The 23,411-nt window shown below is 29.7% G+C and overlaps 2 protein-coding genes and 1 pseudogene across 2 annotated transcripts; 1 reads left to right on the top strand and 2 right to left on the bottom strand.

The window, feature by feature from the left end:
* Positions 1–663: 663 nt before the first annotated feature.
* Positions 664–5,090, bottom strand: LOC107423680 (multiple organellar RNA editing factor 1, mitochondrial-like). Its single transcript, XM_060818891.1, has 4 exons — positions 4,959–5,090; positions 1,767–1,941; positions 1,444–1,542; positions 664–1,350 (listed from the first exon to the last, which is right to left on the bottom strand). Exons 1-4 carry the CDS (start codon positions 5,088–5,090, stop codon positions 1,226–1,228), a joined length of 531 nt encoding a protein of 176 aa, XP_060674874.1. The 3' UTR covers positions 664–1,225.
* Positions 5,091–8,806: 3,716 nt separating this feature from the next.
* On the bottom strand, positions 8,807–11,831 carry LOC132804416 (uncharacterized; annotated as a pseudogene).
* Positions 11,832–18,496: 6,665 nt separating this feature from the next.
* On the top strand, positions 18,497–21,844 carry LOC107425392 (short-chain dehydrogenase PC-15). The gene is made up of 3 exons (XM_060818925.1): positions 18,497–19,222; positions 20,348–20,507; positions 21,218–21,844. Exons 1-3 carry the CDS (start codon positions 18,886–18,888, stop codon positions 21,552–21,554), a joined length of 834 nt encoding a protein of 277 aa, XP_060674908.1. The 5' UTR covers positions 18,497–18,885; the 3' UTR covers positions 21,555–21,844.
* Positions 21,845–23,411: the final 1,567 nt, after the last annotated feature.

Here is a 23,411-nt window from a genome sequence, read left to right as displayed (position 1 = left end):
AAATAATAACAAAAATAAAAGTTTGAATCAAGAAAGATAACAAAAGTTAAAAGTTTGATACATTTTATAAGCTTTCTATTAATGTTTAAATTAGGTTTCTTAATTAGTTCATAAAACTTACAATTGAAACTCTTAATGACCTACACATTTATTGATCAATTTAAGTCAATAAGAATACTCATATGTTATCATTTGACTATCTTGTTTTTGTTTTTATGTTTTCAGTTTTTTTTTTTTTTTTTTTTTCCACTTGACCTCTTTCTTTTTCTGTGGATGTGGATCTTTTTGATTGTACTTGTTGCAATACATTTTGTATGGTGGTGGGTTCACGAAACAGCCAAACCCTCCCTTGCTGGATTTTACTCAGCCGAATTTAACATTAATACTTATATTTTTATTAGAACATTCACATCATCAACATTATCGATAATATCTAATTTGTTTGTCTGCCAAAATAACTGGTTGATTGTCTGATGAATAAGATGTTTAGATGTGTTAAGTTGCCGTTGTCCAAAAAGTCTTATAGGAAACAAATCCAACGACGTATATAAAATATATTTTCAAACACATCCTCTAAAAGGGTCCATTAAAACGAGGAGAAATTCCCAATTACGTGTCTAACAATGTAAACAACATTTCAATCAACCCAACAATAATTCAACATAGATACAAATATAAATAAAATTTCAAGATATCTTGTCTATTACAAAAGTTTAAGCTGATAAAAAACAAATCCAACAATCCAACAATGTATATCAAACTTATTTTTTAGTAATATGATTGTACGTTTACTTGCATTTGCAAAACTTCTGTTTAAAAAAAAAAAAAAAAAAAAAACCACATTGGTTAAAGTGGGTGGAATCTGACAATCCCTATTTGATTTGCAGTTTCTGTGAGTAAGATTGAGTCCTTGTATGAGCTGTTAAGAAACTAAGCGGTTCTGTTGTCAAAGATACGCATCATCGATATTCTCCAAATTAGTAGACTGTAGTTTACTACCGACGAAACCATTATAAGGATTATCTTTTGTTCTGAATCATGTGATTCAATTGTTGTTGGACTAATTTTGCTCTGTTCAATTGATCAGAGAACTACAGCTTGCACTTTTCCAAAATAGCAATAAGCGAAGTCTCAACTTGAATTTATCCCTTGAGAATTACAACATTGAATGCCAAGTTTAAAATTGAATACCAAAGGATAGACTCCATAACTTGGAAAACTTCAATTAGAGTTCTCCAAAAAAAAAAAAGAAAAGAAAAGAAAAATCAAAAAAAAAAAAAATACCTCCATATTCCTTGTTCTGCGGGTCAATGTACGAATCCGGCAGTACGAAAACTACCCCAGGTAACTCTGTTTAGATCAAAAAGTAAAACAATTGTGCATCATTACCGCATATTATTCTTATTCGTAGTAAAAACATTAAAAATGCCACCAAAGTTTTACCATGAAACTTTTCTGACTCTTCTTCTATCATCACTGCTTGAAATCCTACATAAGTTGTTGTGCTACAAGCATATATTTTCTTTTTTGCCTCTTCAACACGGTAGACATGGAAACGACAATAACAATCTATAATCAGGGCAAAAATCACAAAGGCAAACCACTAACCTTTCAAACCCAAAACCACTCAAAAATACACCAACCTAAAAATCCCCATGAACATACAAGTATTGGCATTGAGAAATTAATAAAATAACAGACTGTAAACAAAATACAATAGAAATGACAATTAAAAGGCATTAAAAATGAAGTTCCTTATTATTACCTGATGTTCAAGCCCTTAGCACAAGTCTCTTTGTACATGGGAACCATCTCTTTAGGAGGAATCTTTTGATCCTTAGGGAAATCCATGACGATTAGACAATGGTTATAATCGCAACCTTCGAAAAGTATCGTATCGGGTCCAATCTCGCCGCTCTGGTTGTTACTGCTATTGTACGCCTATCGGGAGGACAATAGCAATATCGCAGACGACCTAAACATACGAGATTGAAGGAGCTGGACATGAGACTGAATCGGCGAAGCAAGGGGTGATTGTACGAAATCGTGGAGATGAAGAAGAGGCGAAGCCGAGACTGATGAAGAAGCCACCGCGAGAGAGCAATGGAAAGTAAATAAGGTGGTTAGGGTTCGGCGGAGACGAAGTGAGCTAATCGCCATAGCTGGTGGGTTGTGGAGCTGAAACTCAGTTAGAGTTTTACAGAGTAACTCGGACCGAGGAGAGCGTGGTGCTGGTTCAGGGTTTAGGTGTGCGTTTCATTCCTTTTCAGCTTTAAATGAATAGCATGTGATAAGGGCCCACAATACAAGCCCAAATATTTTGATTACTTTGGGCCCCTCTTTAATGTTTGGGCCTACATAACATGGTAGAAAATTTTATATCAAATAAAAAAACAAAATGTGTTTAATATAAGGTGTCACTATTACCTTTCCACGTCTAACTACTTAATTGCAAAATTAAAAAACAAAAATAAATAAAATAAAATATAATAACAAAAAATTAAAACTCTACTAAGATAAAGGAACCAAACGTGGGTTTTATTATCAAAAAGTCCATGGGTTGGGCTTCTCTCCCAGAGTATCAGGCCGCATTTCAGGGAGGAAGAGAGAGAGAAACAGAGAGAAGCTTGGAGAAGAGCTCCGAAAGAGAGCGTTCAAGTAACCAATTATATATACGGGATAAGAAGAATATATTGGTTATTGAACAATATAAGTCTTTATATTAACCAAAATGCCATTTGAGAAGTAAAACTTGGCAAGGAGCCAAGGAATATGCTACTGGTATTTTTCCAATTTTTTGTATTTTTTTTAAATTTATTTTTGTTTTTATGTTATTTGAGGATTAGCATATGCTATGGTAGCTTTGACATACCATGGGGACCAATCTTATGTCCCTTCCGTTTAGGATGCCTCGTGGATGATAGTTGATGTAAGCCCATTTCAGTTTTTGTACTTCAATTTCGTTTTTGCTTAATTTGCAGTTTGACATTTGATTGGTGGAAAGTAAGCCCGTATGTCAATTTAATTGCACCTACCAATACCAGAAATGAGACATCTCTATTTTATTTTTTTAATAAAAATAAAAAATAAAAATAAAATAATTTGAAATGCTTTTGGGAAAAAAATAATTAAGGAAAAAAGTTTCAGGACGATGCTTAAACTTTTCAAAATTATTTGAATTGTAACTTATAGGCATTGTTTGATTATAACTTACAGGCATAATTTAACTTAATTATGTTTAATCTTCTATGAGAAGCAATGATGGCATCATTATTTTTTTCTTCTCTGATAATAATCATTATTTTTTTCATATAAAATAATGATTTTTTCATTATTTCTTCATATAAAAGATTATTAGGTCAAATAAATATTTAATATTGTAAATTTCGTATTAAAAGTAAAATATGTGGAAAATTGTAATTAATCACATTGGTAATTTGATCTCATAAGTTTACCACTGTTTTTCTTCCTTGAAACATAAGTTTGCTACTAATCAATAATCAATGTTAAAATGAGTTTTATGTAGTTTGAAGTGAATAATTTATATTTTTTTTCGATGTGAATATAAGTTGTAAATATCATGATTTTTAATTTAATTATATTAAGTTCAGGTTTCATGAAAATAGTAATTAAGGAAAATATTTTATTAAAGCCTATTCTAAAATCGATGCAAGCGCCTTCATTACCTACTGTTTATTCAATCAATCATTTATTATTCAAATTTTTTCATAAAAAATTATTTTTTTCTAAGAATAAAAAACTAATAAAGATATAATTAATTAATTGTCAATAAAAATCATTAATAGGATTTTTTTTTTTAATAAGTACATTGGAAAACAATTTTTTATTTGATTATGCTTTTGTACAATCTAAATATCAATATTGTTAATTTTTCTCTTACATATATAATAATCTAAATTGATCATTGGAAGTGGTTAGAATTAAACCAAATCCTTTTACTCAAAAAAAAAAAAAAACAATTCTAATAACTTTTAGTGAGATTAATTTTTTTTATTTTTTAAAAAGTTATTATTAAAAAAATGCATAATATTATTGAACACTTTTCCAAATCTAAATAGTTGTGACTATTATGAAATTTAAGTTAATTTTTTTTAAAAAAAAAAGTAATGCAAATAAATTAAACATTATAGAAAAAATAAATAAAAAGAAATTTATATAATATTATTGCTAGCTATTAAAGTTGAAACAATATGAACTATAGCAATCAAAAATTGATGATTTATCAACTAAATAATAAGAGAACTCCATAATTGTTTGTTAATTATTATTATTCTTTTTGATGATGATATTATTATTCTTTTTTCAAAATCATCATCAAAATATTTTGATTTCTAATTTTTTTTTCTATATTTCAAATTTATCCATATATATAAAAATAATAATTTTGTATTTTATATTTGTTTTATATCAATCCATAGCACTAAAAGAAAAAAATATATAAATATAGAAAATCTTAATATAAGTCTTATTTCCTAAAGTGTTTAACTTATCAAATTATGATCATGATTTATTTTAGACAAGTAAAGAAAATGTAATGGTTTAAATTTGTTCAAAAGTCTCCTCCATTTCCATACAAATTGTGAGGATATTTTTCCCAACTAGTAAATTAATTTTCGCATAAAATTTTGAAACAAAAACAAAATTTCAAATTTTTTTTTTTTTTGAGAAAAAAATTTCAAAGTTTAAAAAATAAAAACTGGAAAAAGAATATGAGAAAAAAATATAGACGTTTTATTTTTTGGACGTTAAAAATATAGACGTTTAAAAATTCCAAAATCAACCAACCGACCTATTCTCATTTCCCGGTTCATTCGCCAGCCTCTTTTTCTCTGATTCACCACACTCTTCCTTCCCTCCACCTCTCTCTCTCTCTCTCTCTCTCTCTCTCTCTCTCTCTCTCTCTCCCCTCCTGAATCGCGTAGAGTCAACTCACTTACCATAACTACAAACACCGAGTCGACTCGCCGATTGGAACCGGGGCTCCGCGTAGATGGAGAACCTGATAACGCTGGTGAACAAACTACAGAGGGCGTGCACAGCCCTAGGTGATCATGGCGAGGAGAGCGCATTGCCTACTCTCTGGGACGCCTTGCCTTCAATTGCTGTCGTAGGAGGCCAGGTCCCACCCTCGATCGTCATTTCTCTCTCTTTATCTCAATCTTTTAATCTCTTTCATTTATATCGTATCTTATTTCTCTTTTCTTCCACCACATCTTTCTCTGATCCATGTTTTTGCCATTTTTTGGATTGTCTTTCTTTGAGTTTGATCGTATCTTTTTTGTTTCATATACCTGATTCACTGTCTCCCTGTGTTTTTTCCTCTCTTTATTTTATTTATTTATTTTCATTTCCATTTGTTTTTTCTTTTGGACTGCTTTCCATTTGTTTGGAGTCTGCTTTCCATTTCACACAGGTTCACAGCCTGGTTGTGAACAAAACCTACAAACACAAGTGGCTTTCCATGCTTGACAAACGCAAATTTCTATTCTCTAATCAATTCAGTAACTTGGAGTTTGTCATGCTGCATAACAATTGAAAAAGTCATAGCCTTATTCACCAAAGAAAGAAAGAAAAAGTCAGAGCCTTATAAGCCAACCCTTTCTTCTTCCCCATCTTTGTCCTCTTGAGTAGGCAATTAATCCCTTTCAAATCGGGAAACTTGAACAAAAAAGGCAGAGAGACAAACATTCTACTTAGAACCAATCATAGACTAGGTTCCATAATGGAGAATGTTGAAGATACCCACTTATACACATCGCTTGCCTGCTTGCTTGATATATGGATGCTGATTGCTGAGAAATCTGAGGTTGTCACAGTGAAAACTGGGCTGTTTTCGATCTTGTCAGCTTCAACAAAAGTATGCATTATACACTGGTATACTATGTGGCCTATCATCTGCGTGTAGGATCCATCTTCTCTGGCACTGTTCATCACACATTAAACTAGGAAATTTTGCAAGACATGGCAAAAGGTGGAAATTTTTATCAAATACAAGGAAAGAATGATTAGTGTCACGCGACAATGCAAGGAAGGCTAGGGAAAGTAGACTTGGGACATATATTAGCTAGGAAGAGTCATTTTTTTCAGTAAAGAAAGATTCTTTGCTAGGTATTGTTCCCACTCTTCAGAGTCAATCCTGCCATCTCCTTTTGTATCTGCTTCCGTGAATGTCTGTATAACATACAAGGAAGCACCAACATGTGAAAACCAGAACACTGAAAATGTTTTGGAGCCAAGAGTATAGAGCCATTTCTGTACCCACCATGTCTAGAATCATTCCTACAACATCATCAGATCATATTCTAGCAAAAGAGCCAGCACCATCTTCTTCAACTGCTTACAGTTGCAGAAAGGAAAATTTTATTGTGATTACCAGGATAGTTATGATTTTCATGGGTAATTCTAATAAACTAAAACAGGATAGTTCTTTTAATCGTTGCTTTACCAATACCAGCAAGCTATAAACCAATTACTGAGACGGTGATCAACTGGTAGAGCAGATATATACCATAAACTGAAAGATATTTAAGTCATTGAAGAACCAATTGATAAAAGAACAGTCACAGGGGAAATTTACCTCCTCGCCCTCAATGTAATCAGTCTGCCTTAGAGCATATAATTTTACATGCATCTGCCTCAGATCATATATACCGTTTTTAGTGACTCGATGTATCTGAAAACTTGCCTTAAAAAAATACACTGGAAATCAAAATACTCCCACATGGAAAAGAGAACAAAAGAAGTGGTCAATGTAGATATTAGTACTACAACCAAGACACAAATTTCTTAGATGTAAATTTAATTGCTTAAGGAGTTTTTGAGTAACAACACTCAAGTATTGAACAAATTATCCAAACTAAATGTGCCCATCGATATCAAACATCTGCAAAATTTAGTAGAACAAAAGGTTGTGAAAGTGTATAGATTAATAAGTAGCATAAAGAACAGCAGATCACAGAAGTTCCTTCTTTAAATCCCAAAAGTGAATATCATGGAATCATGACTCTCTAAAAAATCAGTGCAGCATATCCTTTCTCAAATGAGACTTCGCTTATTGCTATTTTAGAAAAGTGCAAGCTGTAGTTTTCCTATCAATTAAACAGAGAAAAATTAGCCCAACAACTATTAGATCACATGATTCAGAACAAAAGATAATCCTTATAATGGTTTCGTCAGCAGTAAACTACAGTGTACTAATTTGGAGAATATCTATGATGCCTATCTTTGACAACAGAACTGCTTAGTTTCTTAATAGCTCATACAAGGACTCAATCTTAACTGCAAATCATATAGGGATTGTCAGATTCCACCCACTTTAACCGATGTGATTTTTATTTTTTATTTTTTTTAAACAGCAGTTTTGAAAATGCAAGTAAACGTACAATCAAATTACTAAAAAAATAAGTTTGATATACATTGTTGGATTTGTTTTTTATCAGCTTAAACTTTTGTAGTATATGACAATTTAAAAAGATATCTTGATATCCTATTTATATTTGTATTTGTGTTGAGTTATTATTGGGTTGATTGAAATGTTGTTTACATTGTTTGGTACGTAATTGGGAATTTCATCTCTTTTTAATGGACCCCTTTAGAGGATGTGGTTGAAAATATATTTTATATACGTCGTTGTAATGTCAAATTCGGCTGAGGAAAATCCAGCAAGGGAGGGTTTGGCTGTTTCGTGAACCCACCACCATACAAAATGTATTGCAACAAGTACAATCAGAAAGACACACATCCACAGAAAAAGAGAGAGGTCAAGTGAGAAACAAAGAAAAAAAATTGTAATAGGAAAAAGATGGTTTCTAAAGCTCACATGATCATGGGAGTTTTAGAAGCAAGAACAACATGATCCTCCAACGAGCCAGATTTTACTACTTGGGTTCTTTCTTTGAGGTACGGCAACCCATTTCATAAGAATTTTGAATTAATCCGTCAAACTAATGGGATGTTGAATTAATCCATCAAACTATGTATCAGTCACCAGACTTCACTTCCCCAGGATTTGTTTGCGTCTTGAATCTTCTTCCTATGCAACTTTCACAAAGTTTGATGTTAAGTTTTTGCTCAGTGTTTAGCTAATAAGCTCTGAGTGGCCCGAACCAAGAAGGAAAATAGAGTTTACCTACTGTTGGAAGTTGGAGGTCACCACTTTCAAATGAAAACAACTTCGACAACAGTCCAACCTAACAGTAAATAAGCGTCCTTTGACCAGAAACAATTTTTTTTTTGTTTAAAGGATAAGGCACCACCTATCTCTTACTTTCTTGTTTCATAATATGTTCTTTTACTATTAATTAGAAAATAGAAGTTTTATTTTTAATTAAAAACAATAATAAATAGAAATCTTGATAAGGTCTTCTTTATTTCAGGTCTTCTTTATTTCAAGTGGTAACAAAATTTGTTATAATTTGAATAAGTAAACCCGCACAACTGGTTTTTAATAAAAATTTAAAATTAATTTTGAAAGCAAAAATTTATAAAACATTTTTTTAGGTCCTAAATTATGAATCATTTTAGTTTCTTTTTTTTTTTTTTTTTTAAATGTTTGTTGAAATAAAATTTGATTAGACGTCGGTTAAGATTTTATGTTGAGAAACATTCTATTTTTCGACTATTGGACTTGGACTTGGATACTGAAACGGCAGCCCACTCGTAACGGCATTTCTATTGTGAGAAACGGACGACCTGTTGGCCAAGCATAATTCCTCGTTGGCTCTGAGTCTCACTTGATTATCCATTTCTTAGCCAAAACATGAGGAGGAAAAAAAAAAAAAAAAGGGAAGGGCATTGAAGTTGTTCCGATCGAGTGTATTAAAATAAGAATCCGACAAAGAGAAAAATAATATGATGGAATTACAATGTTCAAAAGGATACAACCCCACCCTACTGTTCTCTTCCCATGAACCCCCCAAAAAAACCAAAAAAAAAAAAAAAAATTTGCAGACATCATCTTCTGCCCCACTTGAAAGAGCATGACAGGAATTTACAACCACCTAATAACATCAATACTAGCTTTCAACAACAATTTATTGTTCCTTGAATATAAAAATGGCAGCAAATTAGAGGGTGACAAAGACAAGAACTAGCGGTATCTCGCCCCTGCAGACTACAGTTGAGAATGAGTGCAAATTGGTGCCTCATAGGGGCTCTGAATCAGTTTTGAGGTGCTGAGAAGAAAACGGGAAAAAGAAGTTTCCCCAAAATAAATTAGCATTTGAATTCTCAATCTCAATATTCCAATTTCTCTGTGTCATATTGATGACCAATAAAACATAATAACTCCACAGGGCCTTGTAATTTACAGGAACTGTGCATCGGTAAAATCTGACCAAAAATTGCCCGCAAAAAGCAGTTTTATATTGCAATGAATCCACCTTGACAGCAGAAACAAGCAACCACAATGCCAAGAGCAGCTCCAGCAAGGACCTGTGATGGAGGGTGGCCAAGGAGTTCTTTCAGCTTTCTTTGGCTGATAGGATGCCCTTGAAACAAGTCCTCAACTATCTTATTAAGAACCTGTTGCAAGGCAGTAACAAGATGATGAAACCAAATGAAAATCATTATAAAGTCATATACAATTTAGAGAGATAACGAATCCAATTATCTCTGGTTCACAACATATAATGTCCAAACTCAAAACTGATTCCCCGCCCCGATTTCAGTTTGACAATAGCATTACATTATTCAATGCAGTTAAGTATAGGAATTCAGAATTTCAAAATAACCTGAACCTCCAATAAACTGTTTAACTTTAACTGATTGCATAAAAGCTATAACATTTGTTTCTTCGACAACTGAAACATTTATTTTCTGCATATCTCAGATCTTACATGCCAATAAAAGATAATAGAGAAAAGCTTAAACTAAGGTGCCTCTAAATTGACAAAATAGTTAGAACTTAACAAAATGAACAAGCTGGTGCATGCATTGTGGCCTGACAATTGCATCACATTCCTTAGCAGAGGGCTTTATTCAGAGGACACCACACCATTGGATGAGCATATAGTAAGGGTATTTAACTCTTAAGTCGTATTTTAGGCCATAATGGTAGCAAAACACGACCATAGTAACAACAGGTATAAATAATAAATTGTAGGTTGACATCATCCTGAACCACATGCTATGGTTCGTTTAGCTCGCCTATCAAAGGCTTTGATCTCATATTATAACCTTAGCCAGTGAACACTTCAAACACCAAGCAACATATATCACCGTCTAGGATTTAGCTCTAGCAACATATTGTGGTAAAATTCCAATAATTTAATTGCATTAACTGCTGTTTGTGAGGATAATCTTACCAAAGCTTCATTAAGCCTCAATTTTCATGATCTAGTCTCCACCTTAGCAATTTCATGATTTAGAGTTGTTAATTATATGGACTCAAAGCCATATCCCATCCATCCAACATCTGTCTCCTACCTAAGTACGTAGGACTTTGGTCTCAAAAGTTGCACGACTCCTATGGCATTAAAAGATCCATCAACCATTTTACCTTCCTACATATATTCAGTGTTTAACCTTACTCTATCTAGTCAAGAAAAGCAAAGCATAGCCAACTAAAACATAGCCTCCACCATACATCGAGATTGTACAAAGTCATAGAACTTCTTCCAAACCACAGCCCTACCTTAAGGAAGTATATACTTTAAGTAACTTCTTTCAAACCACAACCCTACCTTAAGGAAGTATATGGTACTTTAAGTACCGGAGCATTCAAATGTCCCTTACGCAATCCATAATGGTAAAATCTATTTTCAAGGATTAAACAATGAGTAATCTAGGAAATTTAAACTTGGACATAAAAAATCCTCATAGATAAGAAAAAAGTGTAACAATGAACTTAAATTGTTCCCCCAGGACCTATTAGAGGCATAAAAATTCTTTACTTTAATCCAAAAAGACAAATTCTTTTCAACCAAACAAGCAAACTGGATACCAATAAAAAAAAATTTAAAAAAAATAAAAAATAAAAAAAGGAGCATAATCAATTCATACCACAGCTTGCATCCCAGCATGTCGACGAACACCGATAGCATCATACATAACAATGGGACTGAACCCCAAACATACCCAAAAAAGGGAATCCGCTACACCATGACAGAGCGCCACCGAGGTCGACAGAGCCGTGCACAATGCCGAATGCGACAAGGGCATTCCTCCCGATGAAAATAAAATTCTCAAATCCCATTTTCACTCCACGAAAAAATTCAAAACCACCTTGATCGACTGCGCTAAAGCCCAAGCAAACAACCCGGAAACAAACGTCAGGTTCGCTGCCAATTGAGCCGCAAAAGGACTAATCTTCAACTTGGCATTTGAAGTCACGCTTAATAAAGCTATTCCAAGCCCGCTGTTCTGCAAGTATTTACCACTACCATCGTCTACTTCCCATTCTCTATGAGCTTGTAAAACCGAAACCCATTTCCCGCTTTGGGAAAATACTAGACCCTTGACGCTTTGAAGTACCGGGACCAAAACCAACAGAGGGTTCAAGGGAAGACCCAAAGTATCACGTTTTGGTTTTGGGTCTTCTGAATTTGATGGAGTTCTATGAGAGTAGAATGAGATGGATGAAGTCCTGAGCTTTGTGAAGTTTGTGAACCTGAAGAAGGAAATGTGCGAACAACATAGAGGTTTGATCTGAGGATTTGAGAAGCTGAAATTAAAGGAAAACGTGGGTTTTATTGTTAAAGAGTCCATAGGTTGAGCTTCTCTCCCAGAGTATCAGTCCGCATTTCAGAGAGGGAGAGAGAGAGAAACAGAGAGAAGCTTGGAGAAGAGCTCCGAAACAGAGCGTTCGAGTAACCAATTATATATATGGTATAAGAAGAATATATTGGTTATTGAACAATATAAGTCTTTATATTAACCAAAATGCCATTTTGAGAAGTAAAAGTTGGCAAGGAGTCGAGGAATATGCTACTGGTATTTTTTTTTAATTTATTTTTGTTTTTATGTTATTTGAGGATTAGCATATGCTATGGTAGAAAATATACCATCTCAAACAAGAACATTAAATGGTTGTTTCTTTTCACCAAACATAAAAGTTATTTGTCAAAGTCAAGATTTATTAAGGAGCTCACAAAGTTGCTCAAGAATCCTATTGAGTGATGTCACATATGGTATGATTATTTATTTAATTAGTTAATTTACATTCTAAAAGTTTCAAAAGGTAAATATTTATTAATACAAAAAATATCAATTTTATGGCAGTTTTGCATAGAGAAGGAAGAGATTGCACATGGGACTAGAAAAGTACTCAATGTCTTGGAGACTTTTCAATTCATCAAGAGAATTGTGGAAGGAGACTAGATTGGTCATTACAAGGCAATCATTTTCTCAAAGAAAAAGTTATTTCAGGAAGTAATGCTAGGTTTAAAGTTCTTATTTTAAGAATGACTTTAACTCCGTCAAACCCAAAATTACCTTTTAAGTTTCAAAGAAGACAGTATCCTTTGGTTGTATTATATGACTATTAATAAGAGCCAAAGTCAATCTCTTTCGTATGTCAGACTTTATCTTAAAAAATTAATTTTCAATCATGGACAATTATATGTTATAGTATTCGGAGTTACAAATAGTAGTTTGTGATAAAGATGGAGAACCTATCAATTCAACCACTAATGTGGTCTTTAAAGAAGTTTTTTAAAATTTGAATTAATTATGTTGAATTGAAAGTTTTTGTTTAATATTGTTTTTATGGTTCTTTAAATATGATTTGATTACAATTCTTTTTTACAATTTATTATCAAAATAATGTATGCCAATTATATATGCTGTGCATCGCATGGATATATATCTAGTAATATATAAAAGAATAAGCGTATGCTTCTTTCAAATTCTCTCCAAAAGCACCTTATTTATTTATTTTTATTTATTATTTATTATTTTACCTTTTATGTTTATATCCAAATATATATAAAATCAATATTTGATATAACAATCAAACAATTGATAAAGTGATATATGGTAATAATTTTGAAATAAATTTAAAATAAACAAAATATTTGATTTTATTTTATTTAACAAATAAATCAAATACATAAAATGTATTTGCATATATATAATTTTCTTAATTAAATATATTTTAATTATTTTTACATATACAAATATGGTTATATAGAAATTAATAATGATATTTTTTATTAGAATATAAAAATATAATATCATAAATATATTATAATATATAAAAGAAGAAGCGTATATGCCACGTGTAAGCATATATATAATTTTCTTAATTAAATATATTTTAAATATTTTTACATATACAAATATGGTTATATAGAAATTAATAAAAATATTTTTTATTAGGATATAAAAATATAATATCATAAATATATTATAATATATAAAAGAAAAAATGTATACACCATGTGTCAGCATATGCTTCTTTTAGATTCCTTCCAAAAGCATCTTCTTTATTTTTATTTTATTTATTTATTTATTATTTTACTTTTTATGTTTATACCCAAATATATATAAGATCAATATTTGATATAGCAATTAAACAATGGATAAAGAGATATATGGTAATAATTTTGAAATAAATTTAAAATAAACAAAATACTTAATTTTATTTTATTTACCAAATAAGTTTAATTTTATTTCCTTAATTAAATATATTTTAAATATTTTTACATATATAAATATGATTATATAGAAATTAATAAAGATATTTTTTATTAGGGTATAAAAATATAATATCATAAAGAATTACTGTTAAACATAACAAAATAAGATTTATTTTCAAAATAAATTATTTGGTCTTATTTTCTATATAATATATAAAAAAAAAAATGCATGCGCCACATGTCAACATACGCTTCTTTCAAATTACCCCCAAAAATATCTTCTTTATTTTTTATTTTTTTATTATTTATTATTTATTTATTTATTATTTTACCTTTTACGTTTATACTCAAATATATATAAAATTAATCTTTGATAAACAATCAAACAATTGATAAAGTGATATATGATAATAAGTTTGAAATAAATTTAAAATAAACAAAACACTTTATTTTATTTTATTTACCAAATAAGTCAAATATGTAAAATGTATTTGCATATATATAGTTTTCTTAATCAAATATATTTTAAATATTTTTACATATACAAATATGATTACATAGAAATTAATACAGATATCTTTTTATTATGATATAAAAATATAATTTCATAAATAATTATTGTTAAATATAGCAAACTAAGATTTATTTTTAAATGTATCTCCTTAATTCTAGAATCAAAACATTTCTAAAAAGATAGTTATAATAAAAAAAAGTTTTAAAAAATAATAATCTATATATTAATATTTTTATTGTTTTGTTATATTTATTTTATCGGTAGATAATAAGATTTTATGTACGCTAATTAATAATGAAATAGATCTTCTTATTTGTATAATTTATATATTAATATCTTTATTTATTTATAATATTTATTTAATTGTAAAATAATATATAACTTTACAAGGTAAAATATATGTAACCATTAGTAAATTACCTTACAAAGTAAAAAGTAATAATAATAATAATAATATAAATAAAGATGAGTAAATTATGTTATAATGATTTAATATAAAGAAATTAATTATTTGCAACTAATAAAAAAAATAGGTAGAATAAAAATATATTAAAAAATACATTTATAATCTCTTTATTAATATCTTTATTAGTTTATTATATTCATTTTATTGTAAAATAAAAAGATTTTGTATATGGTAATTAATAATTAGATTCCATATGTGCAATAAATGAAATTTCAATATTATAATATATAGATTTCAATAATGAAATTGATCTCCTTATTTGATTTTAATAAAATATATCTAAGCATAAATAAATTACCTTATAAAGGTATATGGTAAATAATAATGATAATAATAATAACAATAATAAATATAATTATATTATATTATGAGGATTTAATATAGGTAAATTAATTAATTGCAATATCATATATAAATTTCAATATCATAATATAATTAATTATTTAAAATTAATTATGGTGATTTAATATTATAATATATAGATTTCAATAATGAAATTGATCTTCTTATTTAATCTTCTTAAAAGAGGGATGGTGATCATATTTGGTCAATTTTCAAGTTAATTCAAATAATGAAGAAAAAAAAAAGCTTTAATTTAGAATGATGGCTTCATTTTAGGAATTGAGAAAAATTTACATTCATTATTCATAACAATATTTGTATCCTTATCAGGTATGAAGGTCTTCACCTATAAATAGATAATGAAGCAAGTGATCTTTTATTCCCAATCAACCAGACATATAACTATTAAACAATATTTCCTTTTTAATTTCAAGTTTTGTTATATAAAAATTATTTAATTATTTAATTTGATTCAATTTAAATATAATTAATTTTTAAAATCATTTATTGCAGTTATATATACCATGTAACCGTGCATCGCACGATATCAATACTACTAATAATAATAAAATGATTGTGATTCTATTTTGTTTTGGTAATAAAATGAGTGTGATTTAGAGTTCACCTTCTAATTAATGACCTTTACAAATTAGTATCTTTAAATATATATATATATATATATATAATCATTTAAAGATATACTTAATACTTATTAGTCTTTTCAAAGAAAATAATAATAATAAACTATACTAAAACAAAAATTCCAAAATATATCATCAAAATTCACAAAAATGTCATTCCGTGTCTTTTTTTTTTTAAATATTTATATATATATATATCTTATTTTTCTCCATAATATTCCACTTCAACGATGAAACTAAATTAAAATTATGTATATATATAACAATTTCCTTGTTACTTTCATTCACTGCCCAATTCACACAATGACCTCATTGTTTTCATTTCGTTCACACCCAAACAACACATACACAGCGACTCCGTATTTTCCCACTCGTAATCAACCAACGAAGACTCACTTCAGCTTCCTAAAAACAAAAAAAACAAAAAAAACAAAAAAAAAATGAAAAAATGAAAAAAAAAAAAGAAAAAAAAGAAAAAGAAGAGGCAGTTTTTAAGTTTTTAACAATGGAGTCGTACAGATGACAAGTGGTTCTAGTGCCTCACCTTAATGATTTAGAAACCGAAGAAATTTTAAATTAACTCTTACATTTATTTAAGGATTAATGATAAAGACTTTGATATTTTCCCGTAAGAATGTCTCATAAAGAGATAATTGTATATGGTCCTACTTTTTATAATTTTTAAAAAGTCATAAACAATTTTTAAGATTAAAAAGTTATTTATGAAAGTGTTCGTATAATTTTTACTTTAAAAAACATTTCTAATCAAAATTAATAATAAATAATTTTTCAAAAAGCACTTTTAAAAAAATAAAAAATGAAGCAAAAGTAAAAGCATGAGCTATGCCAAATAAAGCTTGTAAATATTTTATCATGGACAACAATAGAGGTTTTGATTTTCTATAATGTCGTCATTGAAGATAAAAGTAAAAAAGTTTTTTTTTTTTTTTTTTACCATTAATAAAAGTAAACAAAGTTAATATATATATTCATGGGAAATGTGAAGTTTTTATAAATTAATTAAACTCCCATGCAATTAAGACAAATTAATTATATGATGTTAACTGCCATAGTTATATGATTAGATTGGAATCCATTTCAATTGAGTTGGATTAGATCTATTTCAATTAGAATGGTTGGACTATACTTTAAAAATTTTACAAATGGTTGGACTTAAAAATTGTTTCGGTCCTTCATATCACATATCACACCAAGCAGTTGAAGTTTTAATCTATATGCCAAAAAAGGTTTAGTTCCATATTTTCAAAATAAATAAATAAATAAATAAAATTCAAGATAAATGAGTTATTATCTTATTATACTGTTTTACATTAAAATTTAGATAAATTTAAAGTGATTAAATTTTTTTATCAAAATTTTGATATTTATAATTTATCAATTTTTAAATAGTTTATCTATCTATGTGTATAAGACAATATTAATTAAACATTATTAAAAAACTGCTACATAATTGGTTACCAAAATTTTGATAAAAAAATTTAATACCTGTAGTAATGCTCTTAAAATTTTTCTTACATAAACTATTAAGCTAATAAAATAAAGTAATAAAACTCAAACCCGTAGATTGCCTATTAACCTATTTTAATTCTTAGCAAATATATATATATATATATATGAATTAAATTGCCTATTCGTTAAAATTTATTTGTCCTGTTATAAAATAATAAAAGTAATTGGTTAACTTTATTTCATATTTGTTTGGGAGCTCCTAAGGAGGGATGGATTAAAATCAATTCTGATGGTAGTATTAAAAAGAGATATCTAGAAATGCTGGCTGTGGTGGTGTGATAAGAGAAGTGGTGGTAACTGGTGAAACTGGTTAACTGGTTTTTGTGCTAAATTGGGGAGTGCAAAGTGTGGCTTTAGCTGAACTTTTTTAGGGTCTTTTTCATGGACTTCAATTGGCTCGGCAGAAAGGTTTCAAGAAAATCATTTGAACTTGATTCAACCGTTGTTGTGGGATGGGTTAAGGGTGATATTATTTCGTTGCATCAATACAGAAGGCTGAGACCATTCATTTTGTCTATTTGGGAGAACCAAAGGAAGAAAAAGTTGAAAGGAATATGTTCATTAAAATTCAAAAAATCAATAACCACATTTGAAAGTTAGCAATTTGATATCTTATTTTATTAAAATACAGCATGACTATGTGTAGCACTAACAATGAAATTACTAAACCTTTCCTATTGTATTGATTAAAGGAGTTCCATTAGTATCAATAAATAAATAAATAAAAATAATAAAAATAATAAAAATAAAAGAGTCCATTTGCTATCCGTTATTCATTAATGCTTAGACAATGATACTTTGATTACTTACAACAATTTTTCAAAATTTCCCCAATTGTCTTGAACTTCCCAATATATTGAGAGAGAAAATTATGAATTTCTTTATTTTTATTCATTTATTTATTTATTTGCTGAAATAGAAAATTATGAATTTGAGCAAGTTGCACTTACAATTGATTAATATGTGATTTATACCTCTTCAACAATAATTCCGTATTATGGACAAAAAAGGAGGAAAAAAATCATCCCCCATTCAAATTTCCCAACTTCAATATCAAAATAATAATAATAATAATAATAAAATGATTATGAATTTTTTTTTTTTTTGTAATAGTATGAGTGTGATTCATTAGTTATAGAGGTTACCGTTTGATATGAGTATCTTTAAAGATATATATATATATATATATATGGAAATTCTATATTAAAGATAGATTTTTATAATATTAACGAAAATTTTTTAAAAATTATCACAAATATTATGAAAAATCATCATTATTATTATAATTACCATAAACAAACTATATATATATATATATATATATAATCATTTACAGATACACCTAATACTTATTAGTCTTTTCAAAAAAATACAAAACTAAAACAAATATTCCAAAATAAATCACCAAAATTCACAAAAATGAAACAGGGGTGTATTCTTCTACTTTTCCATTCCCCTTCAAAAATGAAATTGAATTCTTGAAAAAAATAATAGTAAAATATAAAAATTTCCTTGTTACTTTCATCCAACTTCCCAATTCACACAACCACTTCATAGGTGGTTTCATTTTGTTCACACCCAAACAGATACATTCATAGCTACTCGGAATTTTCCCATTCGTAATCAACCAACGAAGACTCACTTCAACTTCTTCAACTTCCTCTCAGTCTCTCTTTTATAAATTTATTATTCATTTACACCACCACCACCAAAAACCCAAGAATTCACCCCAAAAAATTTATAAAAAAAAAAAAAAAAGAGAGACGGAGGGAGAAAAGCTGTAGCAGTTTAACAATGGAATCGTACGGACGACAAGTGGTCCTGATAACGGGTTGCTCGGAGGGTGGGATAGGGCACTCGCTGGCACGAGCTTTCGCGGCGGAAGACTGTATGGTGGTGGCGACGAGCAGATCTCTGACATCCATGGCGGATCTTCAGGGCGATCCCAGCTTCCTCCTTCAAGAACTCGATGTGACCTCGGAGGAGAGCGTTCATCACGTGCTCTCTCACGTGCTTGAGATGTACGGCCGGGTCGATGTGCTGGTCAACAATGCTGGGGTCCAGGGCATTGGTCCTCTCGCCGAAGTCCCTCTCCTTGCTATGCACCACGCTTTCGATACCAATGTTTTCGGTATTATTCTATTCTTTTAAGGGTTTTGTTTTTGTTTTTTTTCTTTTTATTATTATTATTTTTGTTTTTCGAAAAAAGTCCAATCTTTTGTTTGCCTGCTAAAAACCCATTATTGATTTTTCCTTCATTTTGAGGTAAAATTACCCTATTTTTTTGTTTTTAGAAATTTACTGTGGGATTACCTTTTTATAAATTACCCTTTATAGCAATTTTTTAAAATTGTTTATTTAATTTGTAATTTAAATTTCTCTCTGGTTATATCTCCAATTGTAAAATAATATACAATTTTATAATTCCTGGAAGCTCTATCATAGAATCTATGGCTCAAGGAATGGAGATAAAAAAAAAAAAAAAGTAAAGAAATTGGTTGTTCAGTCTTTTTCTTTGAATAATTGTGACTACTAATCCAATACATCACACTGATGATTTTACATTCATGTCACCTCATTGAATTAGTGGCCCAACCACTGGCTTTCTGGATTTTTGAGGAGACTTAAATTTTATTTTATTTTTTATTTTTTTTGGGCCACTCCTTTCAAAATCTGTCATGTTTTCCCAATTGGCAACTTCACTCGTACCGTAAGTATTTCATCTGTTTTTGCTGTGTAGAGAGAGAGAGAGAGAGGGAGAGAGAGAGTGGGCTTAATCTTATATGTTGGGTCGAAATCGGTGTTTGTATTCACTTCCTAAACTTTCAAATATGGAATTTTCCTATGCATTTTCCCAACCTACTAGAAGTGGGCATGCCCTTGAGAAAATTGAGCAAAAAGCTGAACGAACCAAAATGTCAACTCAATTTGACACATCTCGCTAACTCTTAAACCAAACTCTTTTAGGGAAGCACGTCAAAACTGGTACTGAATATGAATTGATATTGTTAAGTCATTTTCAATTTGACAGAGTCCTTAAAATGTGGAACCTAAACGTTTCTCTCTGGAATACAATGGGCTGCTTAACAACACTTATTCTGGTCGCTTATCTTCCTGTCTTATTTAACTTTTTTTACCTTAACTTTTTGATCCTATTTTGGGCTGGCACTCATGCATCTGCAATATGCTTTGCAATTGTCTTTCACAGCTTTTCTCTGATTCTTTTCTTGTATTTATCATGTCATAAAATTGTTAGGTACCATGAGATTGATTCAAGCTGTTGTTCCTCACATGGTATCGCGGGGAAGGGGAAAGATTGTAAATGTTGGAAGTGTTACTGTTTTGTCACCTGGACCTTGGTGTGGTGCTTACACGGCATCAAAAGCTGCTATCCACTCACTAACTGATACTTTAAGGTTTGTCATCCCTCTCTCACTCTCTGCTTAATGCTTGGTATTTCAACTTTCATTATATAATTCTTATTCATATCTCCGCTAAATCTATAATAGTGAGGAAGGATATGTCAATCATCTACTAGCCTTACCTGTCTGCTTAGAGTTTAAACTATTTGTGTGCTTGGCTGCATCTTTATAAAATTACTGTTCTTTTTTTGGTAATAAGAGGAATAGACAGTATGAACAAACTGCTCATTAAAAATAATAATAATAAATAAATAGAAGAGAAATGGCAACAGTAATCCATAATCCACAGCCTTTTACTTCAATAGGATACCATAAAAAAAAGTCCATTAAGAACTAGTTTCCATAAATGATTAGTTTCTCAAATGTTATTATAAAACCCTTTGTAATATTAATCTGTTTTTAGCAACTCTCAGACTGGTGCACAATTTCTGATTGATGGAACTCCTAGGCTATAGCCGAGAATGCCACCACTAGCCACCAGATTTAGGATCAATAGACTAATTTAACTCAGGAAATAGATGCAGGATGCCTATTATCTCACATCTGAAAGAAATCAAAATTCTCCAATATAATTAACTGTAGCTATGTTCTTTCAAAATTTGTCCCGTTAAACAGATCTGGCCTCTTATTTTTGCTGGATTTTCATCCGCAAATGGCTTTTCCTCAGTATCTTGCTTCTAACTGTCCTTTATTGATGTCTATAGATTGGAACTCAGACCTTTTGGGATCGATGTCATCAATGTTGTACCTGGAGCTGTTAGGTCAAACATAGGAAACTCTGCCCTAAGAGGTTTCAATCAGATGCCTCCATTGAAACTATACAAGGATTTTGAGCCAGCTATTCGTGAGAGAGCCAATTTTTCTCAACAAGGTAAGTCAACCCCTTCAGAAGAGTTTGCAAAAAAGACGGTAGCTGCAGTTCTGAAGAAGAATCCACCGGCATGGTTCTCTTCTGCCTACTTCTCCACCATTATGGCAATCATGTATCATCTGCCAATCTCCATTAGAGATTTTGTCATGAGGAGAGCAATGAAATGTTAAGTTCCCTATATGTATCACGTTTGTATAATTTTGTAGAATGTTGTTATTTTGGCAGGATCATCTTTTCATGCAAGCATGAAGATGCCTGAAGTTTTTGAACCAAAAATATAAATAATGAAGATGCCTAAGTTAAAAGAGTGTAGAGCTTTTTTCCTTTTCCATTTTTTCTCCTGCCCATTGTATTCGTGTTAGTAAAGAGTCTTTTTAAATAAATGTAACATCTAACTCTTCTTCTACAACTACAAAATTACTAGTTACAAAATCATAATGTAAATGCCCATTTATTTATGGATTTGATTTGTGTTGAACAGCAGCTTGGATTTATTTCAGTGTGATTCTATAGACCACAAAACTAACTTATGCATTTGCTAAATACAAAATTAGATGTGGTAATAGCCAACAGGTAATGTTGAAACACTATACTTGCATGGAGGTAGGTTTTTCATTTTTTATTTTTTTTCTCTTGTTTTTTGGGGTTTAATATTGAGGGCATGGAAACCTAAAAAACTAACACAGCGCAAACCCAATGAAGCCTTTTAGAAATCAAGTGACATACATGACCTAGTGATTTATTGAAGAAATGTTCGGTTATCTGTAGATGTGATTAGCTTTGCATATTAAACTATTTCTAATGATCTCCTTATCCATTAAAAGGAAAGTTGATGACATAGTACTTAAAGAAGAAAAGTTTTACTGGGCATTTTAATTTTCATTGTTATACAATTTATGAAAAAGAAAAAGATGGCATAAATATGATAAAAATAAGAGAAATATATTGTCTAAATTCTAAAAGTTTTTATGTTTAGCATAGCAATCTATATTCTAAGCATATATGATACAACTCACCTGGATAAAGGGGGAAAAAGAGGTTTTTTATTTACTTTTTTATTTTTTAATGCCATTTGGTTAAAAGAAATTAGAGGGAAAATGTATATAACACCACAACAACAATAATACTTTTGTCATTGAGAGGATAAGACCAATACATTCAAATTCTAAAGACTACAAAGTTTTCTTGAAAATAAGCAATTATCCCTTCTCCTGTTTATTTTTATTTTTCCTTTTTCTTCAGAAATAGATTCCACGTTTTATTTTTAGTGAATGATATAGGTTCCATGTTCCAAGCAAAAGGGTAATGTAAGGATCTCAATTTTTTCTTAGATTTCCATTTACTTGGGTTCTTTTTGGAACTTAATAAATGATAATTAGAAAAGGAAAAAAATAAATAAATAATTGTTATTTTTTAATTGACAAAAGAAAGTATATACCCAAAATACAGTAGAAGTGATAATGAAATGTTTGAAGAATTTTTAACTTTATATAGAAACAATCAAAGTTTTATTTACTTTAATCTTTTGTTTTTTCTCAGTAAACTCTAAATTTAAAATACTAATGAATTATAAACTTCTACGATGGAAAATCTTCTTTTAATGCTCATTTGATTAGCAGAATACGATTACATGGGATTGAAATTAGGATGGGAATTGAAATTAGATGAAATAAGAATCAATTTAGTCTTGTGTTTGGTGTTAGTTAAACTGAACTTTTTTCTTTACAGGTGTTAGTTAAACTGAACTTTTTTCTTTACAATAATTAATCATAAATACAATGTACCATATAATATATTGAGTTTTTGAATGAAGCAAAATGACATAAATATTATAAGCACTTTATTCAATCATTTTTCTAAAGCTTTATCTAAATAACTTGTCATATTATTAATCTTAACCATCATAATTATATATATTAATCTATACATCCCAAAAAATTTTGCACATAGCCATATAATAAAATATAAAATAAAATAACCCCAACATTTATGCCAGGGTATAAAGAAACAAAGATAAACAAAAAACA

The sequence above is a fragment of the Ziziphus jujuba genome, chromosome 7 (assembly GCF_031755915.1).
Source record: "Ziziphus jujuba cultivar Dongzao chromosome 7, ASM3175591v1".
Classification (NCBI taxonomy): Eukaryota; Viridiplantae; Streptophyta; class Magnoliopsida; order Rosales; family Rhamnaceae; genus Ziziphus; species Ziziphus jujuba.
This window is presented reverse-complemented; position numbering and strand designations above follow the sequence as displayed.